This window comes from Aulonocara sp. 'chitande type north' Nkhata Bay, linkage group LG9, assembly GCF_057382095.1.
Source record: "Aulonocara sp. 'chitande type north' Nkhata Bay isolate Kocher_YH1m ecotype deep benthic linkage group LG9, A_spYH_male_GT1.1, whole genome shotgun sequence".
Lineage (NCBI taxonomy): Eukaryota > Metazoa > Chordata > Actinopteri > Cichliformes > Cichlidae > Aulonocara > Aulonocara sp. 'chitande type north' Nkhata Bay.
Window position 1 is genome coordinate 33,000,498 of NC_141352.1, and position 17,088 is coordinate 33,017,585.

General features: G+C 40.5%; 2 protein-coding genes across 2 annotated transcripts; one reads left to right on the top strand and one right to left on the bottom strand.

Moving 5' to 3' along the window:
* Positions 1–305: 305 nt before the first annotated feature.
* On the bottom strand, positions 306–2,014 carry LOC147322562 (uncharacterized). The gene has a single exon (XM_086307025.1). It carries the CDS (start codon positions 1,741–1,743, stop codon positions 1,051–1,053), a length of 693 nt encoding a protein of 230 aa, XP_086163151.1. The 5' UTR covers positions 1,744–2,014; the 3' UTR covers positions 306–1,050.
* A 3,757-nt stretch (positions 2,015–5,771) lies between these two features.
* LOC147322563 (uncharacterized) lies at positions 5,772–16,201 on the top strand. The gene is made up of 5 exons (XM_086307217.1): positions 5,772–5,869; positions 7,137–7,241; positions 11,628–12,224; positions 14,588–15,927; positions 16,105–16,201. The coding sequence occupies exons 2-4, from the start codon at positions 7,224–7,226 to the stop codon at positions 15,266–15,268; spliced, it is 1,296 nt and encodes a 431-aa protein (XP_086163343.1). The 5' UTR covers positions 5,772–5,869; positions 7,137–7,223; the 3' UTR covers positions 15,269–15,927; positions 16,105–16,201.
* Positions 16,202–17,088: the final 887 nt, after the last annotated feature.

Consider the following 17,088-nt stretch of genomic DNA (forward strand, 5'->3'; position numbering starts at 1 on the left):
TGTTTATTGTACCACATAGTAAAAATATCTAGAAAATTATCATAAGCCTTGTCCACATCTGACTCTTCATACACCGAACTCCAATCTTGTTGTGCTAAATCGAAATTGAAGGCATGAATTGCTTCTTCATTTATTGTTCGCTTTGCTATCATGATCTTGGTATCTATTTTTTTTAAATCACAGTCACACAAAGTAAAAACTGGTAAGTGGTCAGTTATATCACAGACAAGCAGACCACTATTAATTTGGAAATCCATGACATTAGTAAAAATGTTGTCAATAATAGTGGTGCTATGTGAAGTTATTCTGCTTGGCTTTGTTATTGTTGGATATAGTGATAAGCTGTACATTGTGTCAGTAAAGTCATCAATGGCTTTTAACCTTGTTGGATTTAGCAAATCAATATTAAAGTCACCACAGATAAATAGTAATTTTTGGTTCACCGAAGCAAACGTTTTTTCTATCCATTCATTAAAAGTGTCAATACTTGAACTGGGTGTCCGATATATACAACTTATTATAACATTTCTCTTTTTTTCATTCATAATCTCAATAGTCAAACATTCCAAAATTCCATCAATAGCCATAGACATAGTTGTTACAACATTATATTTTATAGAGTTATGAACATATATAGCAACCCCGCCGCCCGCCTTATTTAATCTATTCATGTATTTTAAATCATATCCATTCAAACAAAAATCTATTCCTTTATCGACATTGAACCAAGTTTCAGTGATGGCTATAACACTAAAGGGGCGAGAAAATTGTTGCAAATAGTCCTTAATGAAATCAAAATTAGAGTACATACTTCTGCTGTTAAAGTGAATTAATGAGAGCTTCCCGTCTAGGTTAATTTCTTTTTCATATTGTTCCTGAGTGAAATAATTACAATTTTTAACAAAAGAAGAGAGAAAGTTACTTTCAGAATCTATTTCTGGATCTATTATATTATGCTCCTTATATTCACAATCTAGATCAATTACTTTCTGTTGAAGAACTAATTTCAACGTGTCCATGTCATTTCCTGGTGTAATTGATACATTGGTGTCAGTTATACTTGTCCAGATCCTCCATGTTCCTCACTATCAGTACTTTTGCCTCTTCTGGTGTCCCGTTTAGCTTAATGAAAATCTTACAGTTTGTTACCCATGTATGTTGTATTTTACCGTTCTTCTTCAGTTGCCTTGCCTTCCTCGCGATGTCTGCGTTTTTTCGTGTCAGATGCTCATTAATGAAAACGTCCGTGCCTTTCAGTTTGCGTCCTTGTTTCAGCAGTGTGACCTTGTTCTTCCGATTGACAAATCTCATAATGATGGCCGGCAGTCTGTCACTCCTCCTGGGCAGTGAGTGACATGCTTCTATGTGCTCCAGGTCCATCTCTATCCCCTTGCTTTGGAGGAAGGACGCCACCTGTTGCTCTACCGAGCGGGTCTCCTCGTCGCTGGGCTCCCCGACGTTCCCGGCCACCGCGCGCGCGTACGAGCGCGGCTTGATTTTAATACCGCTGATGACCACGTCGTTCGTACGGGTGTACTGCTCCAGCTCATCCACCCGCCGCTCGAGATCCATGATCCGTCTGTCTTTCTCGGCATTTTGGAGGCGTAGCTGTTTTACCTCCTCCAGAAGCCCCAGAAGCAGCTCCTGCTGTGCCCTGACTGCGGCCACGTCTCCGCACAGCGCTCCGAGGGAGGTTTTAATGTCCTCAACCTCCTCTGGTGTTGGGCCTTTCTTGGGTGGCATACTGAAGCGAGAGCACGAGGCGGCCACCACGAGGGACCCGGAAGCGGAATTTCTGATGATGGCGCCTGGCTAGGCCTGCTGGCTGATGGTGGAGCCTGGCTGTGGCCTGCTGGCTGATGGTGGAGCCTGGCTGGGTCTGCTGGATGTGGCCTGCTGGCTGATGGTGGAGCCTGGCTGTGGCCTACTGGCTGATGGTGGAGCCTGGCTGTGGCCTGCTGGCTGATGGTGGAGCCTGGCTGGGTCTGCTGGCTGTGGCCTGCTGGCTGATGGTGGAGCCTGGCTGTGGCCTGCTGGCTGATGGTGGAGCCTGGCTGGGTCTGCTGGCTGTGGCCTGCTGGCTGTTCAAATCAGCACAAACGTAGCATGCTTTGTTTCTTAATGTAGAAATTAAATTCAGCTTTTAAATGTATAAATTAAATGGTTATGAAATTGCAGGAGGTGGAGCCCGGAGCACTGCAGGCTCCTGTTTCTGCTTGCTCTCGATGGGTATGGGTGTGTATGTCTGCGGGTGTGCCTGGAGGATGGAGCTCGGCCACCTGCAGGCCTGAGGGGTGTGGCCCTGCGGAGGGACTGGCCACACCCGAAGCCACACACCTGCCGCTGATCAGGGCTCGTCGGGGGAGCTACTTAGGAGAGTCTTGGAGCTCCCACCGACGCGGGATCATTGAGTTATCTTACCAAGTCAGTGTGTGTTAGCTTAGGTCTGCGCTGTGCGTATATGCCCGCCGAGGGTTAGTGTTGACGGCTGCGTCTCTGGTTTCCCTACAGGAGGAGTGGTCCGGAGAGGCAGCACGCACGGGGGTGCGGAAACACAACAGCGGGGAGCACGAGCACAGATATCGGAGGGAAGCACGCACACGGGGTTCGAGGGAGCAACGGGGAGTTATTGTATTTACAGCCTTTTCACTGTAAATAAAGAGCACTGTTTGCATCGCAAAGTCTGCGTTTTGGGTCCTCCTTTCCCCACATCCCCACGGTCTGCCAGCCAGACCGTGACAACGTCAGACACATAAAAACCAAAATTTCCAGAAGCCTCGCAGTTTTGAACAAAGTGAAACAATTCCTTGATAAAGCACTACACATACTTACTTACTGTGGCGCCCTGCAGAGAGCAAAACCTCTTAAATAAATGGGAGTAAGGGTAAGCACTTCGTACTCTGTACTGTACCCTGGTTCTTCCATATCTTACATATTGTGTGGAATTGTGGGGAAATACATATAAAAATACAACTAATCCATTAGTCACAGTACAGAAACGAGCACTGCGTATTATTCACAAGGCTGGTTATCTAGATCATACTCACAAATTCTTTCTTCAGGCAAAGTTACTTAAATTCCAGGATCTGGTTAATTACAATACATCCATAATTTTGTATAAAGCTTTTACTAAACTTTTACCGGCAAATTTACAAACTAGATTTGAAATTCGAGAAAAGGTTTATAAGGTTGGAGAATTCAAATTACCCTGATCTCTTCCAGTAAATGGGGGGTGAATTTGGATTTAAGAAATATTTGGATTCAGTCGACTCTGGCTATTGTAAATACATTTTAGTCGATCCAAAACACATACTGGGAAATCAGAGAGAACACATTCAGAAGTTTTGTATAAAACATTAAGAGATGAATTCATGAAAATGTGTTTTGTTTCAGTTTGTTGTACTTCCAGTATTTGTAAAAAATAATGTACATGAAGAATATTATCTGCCTTGTGTATGAGAAACTGTAAATAAAATATTTGTTTCACAAATTCAAAACTAACTTTGTGTCACGGCTGGCGGAGGGAGCCATGTGGTGTGGAGGAAAAGGAGGACCCAAAATGCAGCAAACTGATGATACGAGTGACGTTTATTTACAGGGTGGTAGTGGCAAAAACAGGCAATGAAGCATGAGTAATTACAAACGGAAACCTAAACTGGGAGAAACTAAGTGACAAACCTGGGACCATACAAAAGGGGTGCGGGGCAGAGAGACGCAGAGACAGGAACACCATAGAACGCAGACGAGCCGACAACGAACACAGACCGACACCCACTATATATACACACACACAAGGTAATCAGGTAATCGCACACAGGAGGGAAGAACAGCTGATCTGAATACACATGATGACTGGAGGACACAAGCTGAACACAATGACAACAGACACAGACTTTCAGAACAAACCAGGAAATCTAGAACCCGAACCGGACACAAGGGGGGAGGACACAGAATAACTAGAACAGAGGGAAATAATCACAAAACACAAAACGCTGGGTCAACGACCCAGGACCATGACACTTTGTCTCCAAACCTTCTGTCAGAGACTGAACGTCCAAAAGTTTTAGAGACTTTAGACCTCTTATCTTTCCATGTTAACTTGAGCTACAATCCTCTATACTCACAGTCAAAATATGAGACACCGTGTCAAGCTCGTGTTGTCACAGTCTACGTCTCACTGTGTTTCTTGATTTATTTTTTCCGAATATGTTTTACAAATAGAAAAACTCAATGTATCGACAACCGCTGCACATGTGAGATAAATCCACAGATACATAAATCATCAAGCATTTTGTGGCCTGTCTGTTAGAGAGAGAGAGTATGAGTGTGTGTCTTTGTCACAATTGTATTTGATGATGAGGGCGGGAAGCTGCAATAATGGCCCCCAGGAGCCCAGATGGGGCTCCCCCAGACGAAGGCTGAGAATCACGGAGAACCACAGGCCAGGGGCAGCTGACTCCACTAGTGGCCGACCATCCCTTTGTACGAGCCTGTCCCAGGCGCCCAAGAACACCTGCCTCCATGACCATGTCCCACAGGACCCAGGCCATGCACGATCACACACAGGCTAGTCATTCAAAACAACTTTTCTCTGTCGTCTCTTTTTCTTTATAAACTGGTGGTGTTGCCACAGTAGAGTGTCTCGTGGTTTGTGGGCTCATCTAAAGGTAAGCACCGAGCAAACTTTAATGTGAGTTCAGTTAATCTTGAGTTTAGCTCCTGAATGAGGTCTTCTGCTGCTCTCCTCGGTATTTGTTCACAGTTTATTGTGAACACATTGAGAGAAGAGTGTTTGGAGAAAAACACCAACTAATCATTAGCTCAACACGCTGGGAGAAGTTGAGCGTTTGCTCGCAGAAAGTTGGAGCAGAAAAGTCTTTTCTGCTGCAGTATCAGGGTCACAATAAACTTTATTGTCCAGCTGCTGTGGATGAACACAAGCGTGGAATTCAATTAATGAATTGATTATATTCATTTCTCTGATTCCCAACAAGGATAAGGACATGACAGGATGTGGGGAATATAGACCAATGTGAAATTGAAAACTGAAAACTATTGTGCTGATGGAAATAATCATTACAGTTGGTTAGTTTGGGGTGTGAAACTGGAGCTTTGAGGTTTCAGTTAGTATCAAAACAAATGAAAGAAAAATCATTTTCTTCTAAACATTTGTTGGAGAATTCTTATTGTAAAAAGTGAAAGTTATACAATCTGTAAAGGAGAATTAATTGGATGAGATTTTTGGAAAATTTATCAAAACTCTTAGTTGCCTCCACATTGCAGCTGCAGGCTTATTGTTAAGTAGTTGAATGTGGTTTTAACCAAGAAATATGTAAGATCTAATGTCTTCATAGAGACAGAATGCCATAGAATTACAGGCAGTTTGAATGCCTGTAATTATCAGGCTGTACTCAAGCCCATTAATTAAATCTGAAAACTGTGCTGAGACTCCAAACCCAAGTACCCTCCTGGGAAATTATGGCTACACTTGGATCTGCTGATAGAGAAGTGAGTCAGTGTAACCTTTATTAAATCAGGCAAAACTACACATACTTACTTACTGTGGCGCCCTGCAGAGAGCAAAACCTCTTAAATAAATGGGAGTAAGGGTAAGCTGAAGCCATCTGATGTTTATGTTCATGAATATAACACACTGACACATTTTGACTTTGTTTTTATTGTTTGTTAAATTACTTTTAAATCTCTAGTTTCGTTTAAGAACCATCTAGTCCAGCAGGTGGCGGTAATGCACCTTAAAGCTCTAACCGCCAAAGAAAAACCCCAAAAGAAGAAGAAGCCGCGGAGTTCCCGCTTTATTGCGTTTGTGTTTTAGTTTATTTTTCTTCCTCATCTAAAGTGAAGCACTAAGGTAACTTTGATCTGAGTTCAGTCAATCTTGAATTTAGCTCCTGAGTGAAGTTTTCTGTTGCTCTCCTCGGTCTCTGTTGTCAGTTATTTGTGAACCAGTTGAAAGAAAAAGCCTCTACATCAAGTCAAGCTGCTATAAACTAATTTACAAGAAAATATTAACAAATGCTAATGAAACACAGAGAAGAAAACAGTGTTATTATTAGAAGAAAGCTTTTAAATTAGCTAAGTGTAATCAGAGTTTCTATTATTTTATTAGTCTGTTACTAAGCGCTAGTTAGCATCTCTGTCACTGTGTGGCACCTGCATAGTTTTTGAATGCAGTGTGCTATCCAAGCTAGCTAGCTAGCTAGCTAACGCCAGCCATCATCAATATAAGGTCACTTCCAGTGCCAAAAAATCCAAATATGTTGGCGGTAAAAGTGCTATAATGAAATCAATTTAAAAGAAAGGTAAAAATAAATGTATTCCTGGCTAAAACACACCTGCCTTTGTCTTATCAGCAAAGTTGTGTCAGCCCACAGGGCATGTGATTGTAAAAACTGGCCTCACTCTGAGAGGCCTGTTGTTAGAATCATTTCAAAGATAATTTGATAAATTCTGATCAGTATTCAGTAAATGAGCCTGATTAACTGTTAGCAAAATAATAATGATAGGCCAGAGATACCAGAGATTCATTTTTAAAACAAATACAGCCTCGAACCCTAAGAGGGGATCTGTGTTTTAAAAGTACTGCAGAGTTTTTAAAATAGAATAGAATAGTCTTTTATTGTCTTTGTACATATTCAACTAAATTGTGGGTGCTCCACACCAACTGTGCATGGAAAACAATATAAATAGTAAGACAGTAAGAATAAATAACATATAAGAGGAGTATATACAAAGAGGAGGAAGGCACACATTAGAGAACAGGTTGCAGAATGCTTGAAAGTAGTGCAGTGGCACTACGGCACACCTGATCATTTCTCACGGCACACGTATATATGCCGCGGCACAGTGGTTGGGAAACACTGTACTCTCCATTGTAATCCATTGATTGTTCTGTTTTCATTCTTTGTCAGGGCCTTTTTTAAAGAGGAATTGCTCTCCTGGTACTGGTGTGCCATACTGCTGAATTTAGTATCGGTGCTCAAACCTTTGTATGTTTTAAACAAGTTGCCCACCCAGGAGAGCTAAAATTTGTTGTTTGTGCTCTCAGATGAACATATGAGACACTTTGACTCTTCAGTGCAGTGTGGAGCTTAACAAAGTTCTGTTTTGTGTCCCAGCTGATCAGGAGGAGGAGAAGAGTCTGACGGAGCAGCAGGGGAACATTTAAGCTACGTGGACTCAGCTCAGCCACTGCAGAGAAAACAATGAGTTCGACAAAGAAGGTGACAGATACTAGTGTTAAGAAATACTCCATTAACCCTTTAAGGCCTATTGGAGCAGGAATGCTCCGTTTTGCAAGTGTGTAAGTTCATCTCTGAATGTTTGTAAAGCATTCCCACGATGGAACATATATGGAGCGACTGCCTCTTCTCTCCCCCTCCCTCTCCTGCTGCTACTTCAGTCATGAAACTGATTAATGATCAGCTGATCGGCTTTTCTGTCGCGAGTCCGTCTCTCTTGTTTGTTTATTGCCCACTTTGCGCCAGAAAGAGGAAACCAGCAGCTGAACAACAGCAGCACGTTTAACCTTGATAAGCTGTTGTTAGAATTTATTTAATATTACTTTCTACACCAGGATCCTTTTCTAGCTGACGGCTGGTAACTGTGCGGGGGCGGATCTAGCAAAGTTTAGCCAGGGGGGCCGATAGGGCATTAAAAATGGTAAATGGTAAATGGCCTGCATTTGTATAGCGCTTTTCTAGTCCTTAAGGACCCCAAAGCGCTTTACACTACATTCAGTCATTCACCCATTCACACACTGACGATAGCAAGCTACATTGTAGCCACAGCTGCCCTGGGGCGCACTGACAGAGGCGTCCTTAACAGGGAAAAGGTGGGCACCAAGACATACTTTTCTTTCTTATTCTCATTTAAAATGTCTAGCTTTTATTAAATAATTATCTGAATCTTACACCCAAAGTTTTAATCTGATGTAAAATGCATAGAAGTCCATGACTGTATATAGTAATTATTAAGTCTAATATACCCTAGTAAGCTATAGTACTTTTCCTTTGGGAAGGCACCATCTGTGCAGTCTGCAGTTCTGTTGAAGAAAGATGTTGAATCTATTTAGTTATTCTTAAAAATAATTGATTTCTGTGAATTTTTTTCACACTGCATCAAATTAAAGTTGATTATGTTGATTAAGCATCATGAGGTGGAGGGTGGGTGATTCCCTATCTATTTTTTTTTTTAGAGTTTTAGAGCCCTATTATTTAGGTTACTTACTCTTTAAAATACCAGAATAGGGAGGATGGAGTAGGATTAAGTGTATTAGATTGATCACTATTAGTGAACTATGAAATATTTGGGTGCTGTGTATTTTTTGCATACAGGTATAACAGAATAGCTTTAGTGTTTTGTTTTTTAACTTGAGTATGAACTTATACAAAAGCAGCAAGATATTTAAAAAAAACAGTTCTGTTGATTAAAAAATACACTATATCGGATTCATATCGATATCGGCAGATATCCAAATTTATGGTATCGGTATCGGACATAAAAAAGTGGTATCGTGCCATCTGTAGTAAAAATATAAACATAAGCTCTTGGTTCTATGGTAGGTCTTAAAGGGGTAAAAGATGAAGTACTGATATATATTTTATGCAAAACTAACTGAACCTTGTGCTATATTAATGTAATGTAATATTCATGTAATAATACAATGCCTACATTGTAGAGGGTGACTTTGCCTCTAAAGAGGAAAATGGGCAGGGAAGAGGTTAAAGTGGGATTCAGCAGGATTCAACCCTAAAATCAGCTGTAGTGGCTCAGTGTGGGGAAAAGAGTCACAGCTCACAATCATTTCTGTTGAGAGCTCCAGTCGATGTTCTTAATGTACAGGCTGTGATCAGCTGACCTGCTGCTCTCTGTGGATGTACACAACTGAATTCAACCAGATGTCTGCAGATGTTTCATGAGTTGTCCTGGCTGATTTCCATCCTCTACACCAGGGGTGTCAAACTCAACTGCACAGGGAGCAAAACTCAAGACACACTTTAGGTCGCGTGCCAAACAAGATAAACATTTATTGAACACACTAAAACCATGTTTTTAAATAGAAATATGAATAAAAACAGACAGGAATTTTATTCCAGAATAAATAAACTTAAAAAATCAACTTTAACTTTAAATGTTTTGATCTTCATAAAAATATATCCTGTCAAAATTATGCAAGTTAGAAATATGAACATGCTGCAAAAAACCCCAGAAAAATAAATGAAAACATACACAAGGTTGGAGCTGCATGTAGACGGAGCTGGGGCATTGCTGCAGGAATGGAACTAATAAACTGTGCAGGCCATTCAGTGTCGTACTTTGCCTTGAGTGTACCATTACACTGCAGCTCCATCTGAATCTGCACAGGTGCAGTTTCCACGTAAAAAAGAAGCTTGAAATTCTCTTTTTGTGCTTCACAGTCACCAAAGCGCCGCGAACTCAGTGCGCTCAGTTTATCAGCAAAGTGCGCCGACTTGGTTCAACATTACTTGGCAACAGGGAAAGTGAGACAGGTTGCACTGGTGCATTTGTGACAGCTTCACTTGAAATGCCTTCACTGCATCATACATGTCATGTCCATTGTTAAATCTCCCAATTCTTTTGATCTTTGGGCTGAAGGAAGGACAATACTCGGTGTATAAATGCTCAATCAACAATCTTTTATTCCATACAATTCAACACTTTTGAGCATAAACCATCCGGAGGGGAGATGAGCGCGGGAGGGTGTCCGCCTGATCTCGAAGTGTCTGAGCGTTTCTCACATTCTTATAGCTTCAGCCCCCCTCCACCTAGTCATAAAACCTAAACATTCACATTCTTTCTCTCTTACGGCGCCTAAGTGACGGCCTTGGCTCCCTGTTTTATCTCCTCCTGATGAGATGGGGCAGAAAACCTCTCCGGTATGCTCTGTTCTCTTCTAATCAGACAAATAAGGCCATGACTCTCTGAAAACAGTATTTCTTATACCTCAGCAGTATAATGCATCATAAATGGACACTCTGGTGACAGTGGCAGAGAAAAGGACATTAAAGAAACTGATGGACATTATGAACAATGCTGAGCATCCTCTGCACACGGACATTAACAACCAGAAGAGTCTGTTCAGTGACAGGTTGCTTCTCCCAAAGACAAGAACTAACAGACTTAAAAACTCCTTTGTCCCACACGCCATCAGACTGTTTAACTCCTCTCTGGAGGGGAGAGGGAGGGGAAACAGGAGGACAAAGGAGGGGGGAACAACTAAGCTGTAGTGCCTCTTCACTTCACTGTGCAATACCTTTTGTGCAATACTTTTGTAAATAGTCAACAGTGCAATAGACCTCAATACATGAAATGTGCAATTCACTTGTATTTTTATTTTTTGTTCCTATTTATTCTATTTATCCCCTTCGTATATTTTATTTATATTGTCTCTGTATTTATATATATGTGTGTGTGTGTGTGTGTGTGTGTGTGTGTGTGTGTGTGTATATATATAATATTCTGTAACTCTGTAACTTCTGTCGGTGCTGTGCTTTTTTGGAAATCGAATTTCCCAGAGGAACCCACCCGAGGGATTAATAAAGTTCTATCTAATCTAATCTAAAACAATATCACTCATTCACAATAAATCAGCAGTCTAATGTAATACAAATCAGTTTAATAACTGTAATAGTTGTCACCTTCTTCGAAGTCAGGAGAATAATGCAAACTAAAACTACGTAATAATTTCACTATCTTTAATTAGGGGTATAACGTGGCATAAGATAATATAATAATCTCACACCATGAACTGACAGATTTCCTTGCTGAGCTCAAAAACTATTGAGAACTTTTTCCCAACTCAGCCAACGGAACTCTGTATGATAAGGATGTCACCAAACTCTGAATCATAGAAGGATGAAATTGACGGTGATTTAAACCTTTAAACTCAGATAAGATTTACGGTTTGTGTTACAGTGATCGTTACATGCTCCATTTATAGGACTTTACCACACAGCCTGGTGTATGATGCAGGATTGGATTTCATGTGTTACTGTTTAGGCTCAAATCAATTTGATCTTTGAAGCCCGCAGTGATGAAATAACTCCCCTCAAATGACTTAAACCAAAAGTAACAAGCCTGTGTTGAAAATGTAAGGAGTAGAAAATACAGATTTTTTTTTTTTTTAATGTAGCGAGTAAAAGTAAAAAAAACGTCAGGTTACAGTCAGACTCTGACATCATCCTTCACTGAACCAAGCTAGTAACTGTTACATTTGATTTATTATTATCGAATAAATTAGACAATTATAGAAATATATAATAGGAAACAAACAGGAAATATAAAAAAGTACAGACCTGGTAAACATTTATTACTATTCTGAGTGTGTTAGCATTAATATTTGTGTACAAGCAGGAGGGATGGGCATGATTTTAGAGTGTTTGAACAATGATTAATTATCTTTAACACCAGGTTGGATGTAATGTGTTACTACTACCAGTAGGTGGGGATAAGAGACCTTTAAGGTGTTTGGTGCCACACTCCACCTTCAGGTTTAAAACTAGTGTTAATGGAGGGAGTTTGAAGCTTCAGTTTGTTCAATGACTGCATTTCACTCACTGCCTCTGTTTGTATCTCTGTCACTGCAGGACCAACGTGGACCGAGAAGTCAGCGCTCTCAGGAGGCCGACAAACCTCACAGAAGAAAGAGAGAGAAAAAAAACACCTGTGACGAGTGTGGGAAGGATTTTACTTTGAAGTCTAAACTAAAACAACATCAGCTCATCCACACTGGAGAGAGACCGTTCAGCTGTGACTTGTGTGGAAAGTCGTTTGCCTGGAAGAATGCCCTGAAAACACACCAAGTCGTCCACAGTGGAGTTAAAGCTTACAGCTGTGATCAGTGTGGTAAAGCTTTTGCTCACAGTAGCAGTTTACAGACTCATCTAGTTACCCACTCTGGAGTTAAGGCATACAGCTGTGACATCTGTGGAAAAACTTTCAGCCGGCTATGGAGCCGAAATATACACCTACGCATTCACTCCGGAGAAGATGTGTACTGGTGTGATCAGTGTGGTAAATACTTTACAACAGACGCACACTTACAACGCCACATGTTTACCCACACTGAGGAGAGACCTTATCAATGTGACCTGTGTGAGAAGACTTTTAAAACTCCACAGTACCTGAGACAACACCAACAGATCCACACCAGAAAGAGACTCTACAAGTGCAGTTACTGTGAGGTTTGTATTTTTATTTTTATCTTGTAAGTTCAGTCTGACTGTTTGGAACAAGTGTGCTCATTAAATCGTGTTAGCATGTTAGCACTTCTACTGCACCGAAGAGTAGCTCTGAGCCATTATTCAGGTTTTCATTTCAGTTATAAGTTTCGTTTACACGATCATGAAAAACTAAAAATGCTGAAAATTGCAATGTTGCTGTTATTTAATTAAGTACAAAACCAAACCATTCAGTAATCTTCTCTTATGGTTAACAAAGTTGTATCGTTACGTAATGGTAGGGCTGGGCCATATCATACCGTTCACTGTAATACCGGTATAATGTTGGGCAACGACAAGAAAATGAAATATCGCGATAGAATATGGGTAAAACGCGCATGCAACAGTGCCTTTGTTTTCATACGCACATGGCGAAAAAGGCACGGCGGCGACGGAGAATGACAAGGGCGAAAGCGAATCGTTGAATGAAACGGATGAACCAGAATTGGTTTGTAAAAATGCTGCAACGACAGTGGTGTGGAACTGGTTTAGCTTTCGTCCGTCAGATACACAACAAAGCACTATTTTTGGTAGAGCATGCCAGCAGACCGTCGTTATTACCGTTTTTTTTGGTAAATACAGCACACTTAAAATCAAACCTTTGATTTTTCTGAAAATCGACAGTGCCCCTTATAATCCCGTGTGCCTTATGTTTGGATTCTGGTTTGTGTTTACTGACTTCGAAACAATTTTATGTGGTACACGGCGCTCGAAAATCTGTCAAATGTTTTAGTACGACTTTGCTAAGCTACGAACCCGCACCACTTGATGGATTGTCAGCAGTGTTGCCAACTCCTCAGTAAGGAAAATCGCTATTGGTTGTCGCTAGAAGTCGCTAAATGATGTCATCGCCTAATTTGCATAATTGGTCATGCTAATGTAATTCTAACCTACGCTGTTGGAGAGAGAAATAACATTGTGGAAGAGACATAAAGTCAGTAAAAAACGTCTTAAATGCATTTAGAATTTATTTAGAACTACAAATTAAATTTCTTCTAGCAATTATTGTTTTTTTAATGTCACAATTCCAACCCTTTATCCGTCCTTGGCTTGGACGGCAAAAGTGACCCGAAACAGGCACTCTGGTGGAGTTACTTTGTGTTTTTGTGTGTTCATAAGTAGTTTTAAACTTTGTGGTCCACAAAACAACATAACAGTAAAAGAAGAACTGACTGACAGTCAGTGCGGGAGCCCTGCCCTGATACCAGCTGGGGGAGGACTATCCTCCGCCTGTGAACGCTTTTGCACGGGCGAGGTGCCCACCGCAGCACCCGCTGCTCATTGAGAGTAAGAGCGATACGCGCTTTCACGTTAAAAAGTTGTCATAAATAAGTCTCTAATAACGCCAGAAAAAGTTGCCAGATTTGTTGCTAGTCGCGTTTTAGGAAAAAAAGTCGCTAAGGGGGTCTGAAAACTCGCTAAATATAGCAACAAAGTCGCTAAGTTAGCAACACTGATTGTCGGAGCATTACGGCTGTCATAGGCAGGAGCCTCGCGGAGTGATACGTACGGTGCTTCAACATAATATTACCGTATTGTGTGTGTATAAGCTCTTTTAAAGTTTTGTGGATATTATACATGGTTATGCTGAGGATATGTCGGCCAATTTCCACTGGAAATGCCTTTTGGTTAAACTGTCAGCGAGGAATTTGCACTGTTACATTTTTATATAACTTTAATGTAAAAAACAGCTGCTTGTTTAAGTGAAAATACATTGATGGGGTTTTTTGCACTAATAAAATTGTGGAGTTGTAAAGTATTTTCTCTAGTGTCAATTATATCGTCAGTTATATCGTTATCGCAATTTTCAAATCTATATTGTGATAAATATTTTTGGTCATATCGCCCTGCTCTACGTAATGGTATTGTAGTATTGTAGCTGTAGTATCATTGCTTCCTTATAGCTTTAGTACTTTTAAACATTAGTGTTAAAATACCCATTTAATGTTATAATTGCAGTGTCATTGGGGGTAATAGTGTTTTTCTTGTATCCCGGTCAGCTCAGTGTTATAACTGCACAATTACAGTGTTATTAATGCAGTATTAAATCAGTATTATTGCAGTGTTACAGTAGTTTACCATGGGTACCCTAAAAACAGTAGTATGGTAGTACTTAAGTGTAAGTCAGATGTTACTGTAATATTAAATAAGTATTGCTGTAGTATTATGGTGGTAGTATTGTAGTTATTGTAGCCCAGTAAACTGAGTGTGTTAATCGAAACAGTAAAATGTAATTGGACGTCTGCAGAGATGCTCTTTATTTCAGGCGACTTTCAGGATAAAAGTGTTGAAGGACTGACTTACACTGTCTTTGTGTCTTTGTTTAGAAGCAGAGCGACACAGATGGATCCACTTCTCAACCCTGTCATCGCTGTGGTGGTGGGAAAGACTTTCGTTGTGACATCTGTGGAAAAACTTTCAGTCTGCAAGCCGGCCTAAAAATACATCAACGTAAACACACTGGAGACAAACTGAAATACTGCAAAGAATGTGGGAGAAGCTTCCCCACATCAGGTGATTTAAAACAACATGAACTCTTTCACAGTGGGGTCAAAAAGCACCTCTGTGATCAGTGTGGGTCATCCTTCACCACTGCAGGTCACCTTAAAAGACACAAACGAGTCCACACAGGAGCGAAACCATACAAGTGCAGACACTGTGACAAAAGCTTCTCACAGTCAGGTAGTCGTAGCAACCATGAACGTACACACATGGAAGGAAACTACAGCTGTGAGCAGTGTGACAAGAGCTTCAGTAATCTCAGTTCATACTCTGCACACAAACGATCCCACGTTACTAATAAACTGTTTCACTGTTACCACTGTGCCAAAACATTCACTTCATCATCTGCTCTGTGCAAACATCAGCGCGATCACGCAGGGCTGAAATCGTTCCCATCACAGGATCAGAGTGAATCTGAAGAGAGAGAAACATCCTCTTCTGGTTTCAGAGTCCAACTTAAAACCCTGGAGATCAGGCTCCACAGAGTTCAGGTCGGCTCTCCTTAAGTTTAAGTTAAAGTTCAAATGAGGCTGTGAATCAAACTGTTCCTATAGTTCAATGTTAATCTTTATAAATTGTTCTTCTTCTGTTTGTGTTCAGTTGTTACCTTTTTTTTCAGTGGTTGGAGTTAAAATCAGTTTCCTGTTCTCAAGTTTTTATTGAATGTATTTTATTAAAGTTCTTAAATGAAGTTAAAATGATGTTAAATAAAGAATTGTTTGAACGACAAAGATTTTGAGCCATGATGTCATTTCCTGTATTTCAGAGTAAAGACTGAAGTGACAAATGGAAACATGTTTACAGTCATGGAATAAACACTGATGGGTCATCTGTAGGAAGTACTATTGCTGACCTGACAGACTCGACCTTGTTTACAAAGAAAGAAAGGAACTGATGACATGTGTCAGCAGAGGCTTTCAGGGTTGTTTAGAGTAGAGCTGATAGTCTTAAAGAACACGGCGATTATGACAATTTAACACAATGATCTGAGAAACATTCTTTTAACATTTCAAAAGAAACCTGCAATTTGTCTTTCTTCCACTTTCACTCTGCTCTCCTACACTGACGCCTGACTGTTCGGGTGGATCTTCTTTATAAAAGTGGAGGAGAAGAGAGCAGCGGCGGGGTGGAGCGCGAGCTTTAAACTCATGCACAAGAGAAACAGGTTTGTGATGAGAGAACACTGAATCCCACATTTCCAAATATAAAACAGATAAACCATATGATAACACCAGGTCAAGAGTGACTGATGAACACTGAGAAAACCTCCAACCATCAAATCAATTTGAGCTTAAACAGAAACACATGAAAGGTAATCTTGTTTTTTTATATTAATCACCAGAGGTTGTTGCATAACAAGAGAGAATGGAGCCAGCTAAGAAGAGGAGGATGTCCTCCCCTGTGTGGGAACATTTTGATCTTATATCTCCCAACAAGGTATGTAAATTTCTACAGAAGATGTATTTTCATAATACTGATGGTGCAATACAATTTATGTTAAGCTGTCTTGACTTTTGTACAAGGTGAAGTGTTTGCTATGTGCCAGGGAGCTGGGATATAACAACAACACCTCATCCATGCTTAGGCACTACAGAGCTTTGCATGAGAATAAGGGGAACACCGACTGTGGAGCAAGACCAGGTGAGCCATCAAATGCCATGATAATATAGCATGCTGTAATGTTACTAAATGATATAACAATATTATACAACTGTAATAAGTTACGTGTGTGATATTTATATTTGTGCTTTGTTTTTGTTGTCTTTCCTCAGGAGAACAATCTCAAATAGATGAAGACCTGGTCAGCATGGTGATTGAGGACTCCCAGCCATTTAGCATTGTGGAGGACAAAGGATTTAAAAGATTTGTTAAATCATTAAATCCTAGCTATGTTCTCCCCACTAAAAAGGTCATAAAAGCAGTGAAAATTTAGTTTTTACAGAATAAAATGTGGGCAGGACTGAGGCTCAAAGCCTCAGTGTGTAGCTGTCCATACCTCAACGTTACAAAAGCACAACCACTGTCCACACCCCAACCACACCTCACCTCACAGTAAATGATCATTTCCATTTTAAGCATTTCCAAATAATCATTTTCCATACTGCCAGTATAAATATACACAGTATACTGGATCACTACAATATAGATGTTTTACACACTCCTTTTGTTGTTGACATTTACAGGCTGTGTGCAAAAGGCCACACTCTTCAAATTCATGCCAACTAATATTTTTACGTCCAGTAGATGTCCTACTAGAGCAAATGAAGCTTCAAGATGCTTTGCGCTGGGGTGAACCAATTGGATGAAAAGCTTCAGTGCTTCATGA

Coding starts and splice junctions, on each gene's coding strand:
- LOC147322562 (XM_086307025.1), bottom strand. CDS start 1,743: ATGCCACCCAAGAAAGGCCCAACACCAGAGGAGGTTGAGGACATTAAA.
- LOC147322563 (XM_086307217.1), top strand. Junction 12,225..14,587: donor ACAAGTGCAGTTACTGTGAG/GTTTGTATTTTT, acceptor GTCTTTGTTTAG/AAGCAGAGCGACACAGATGG.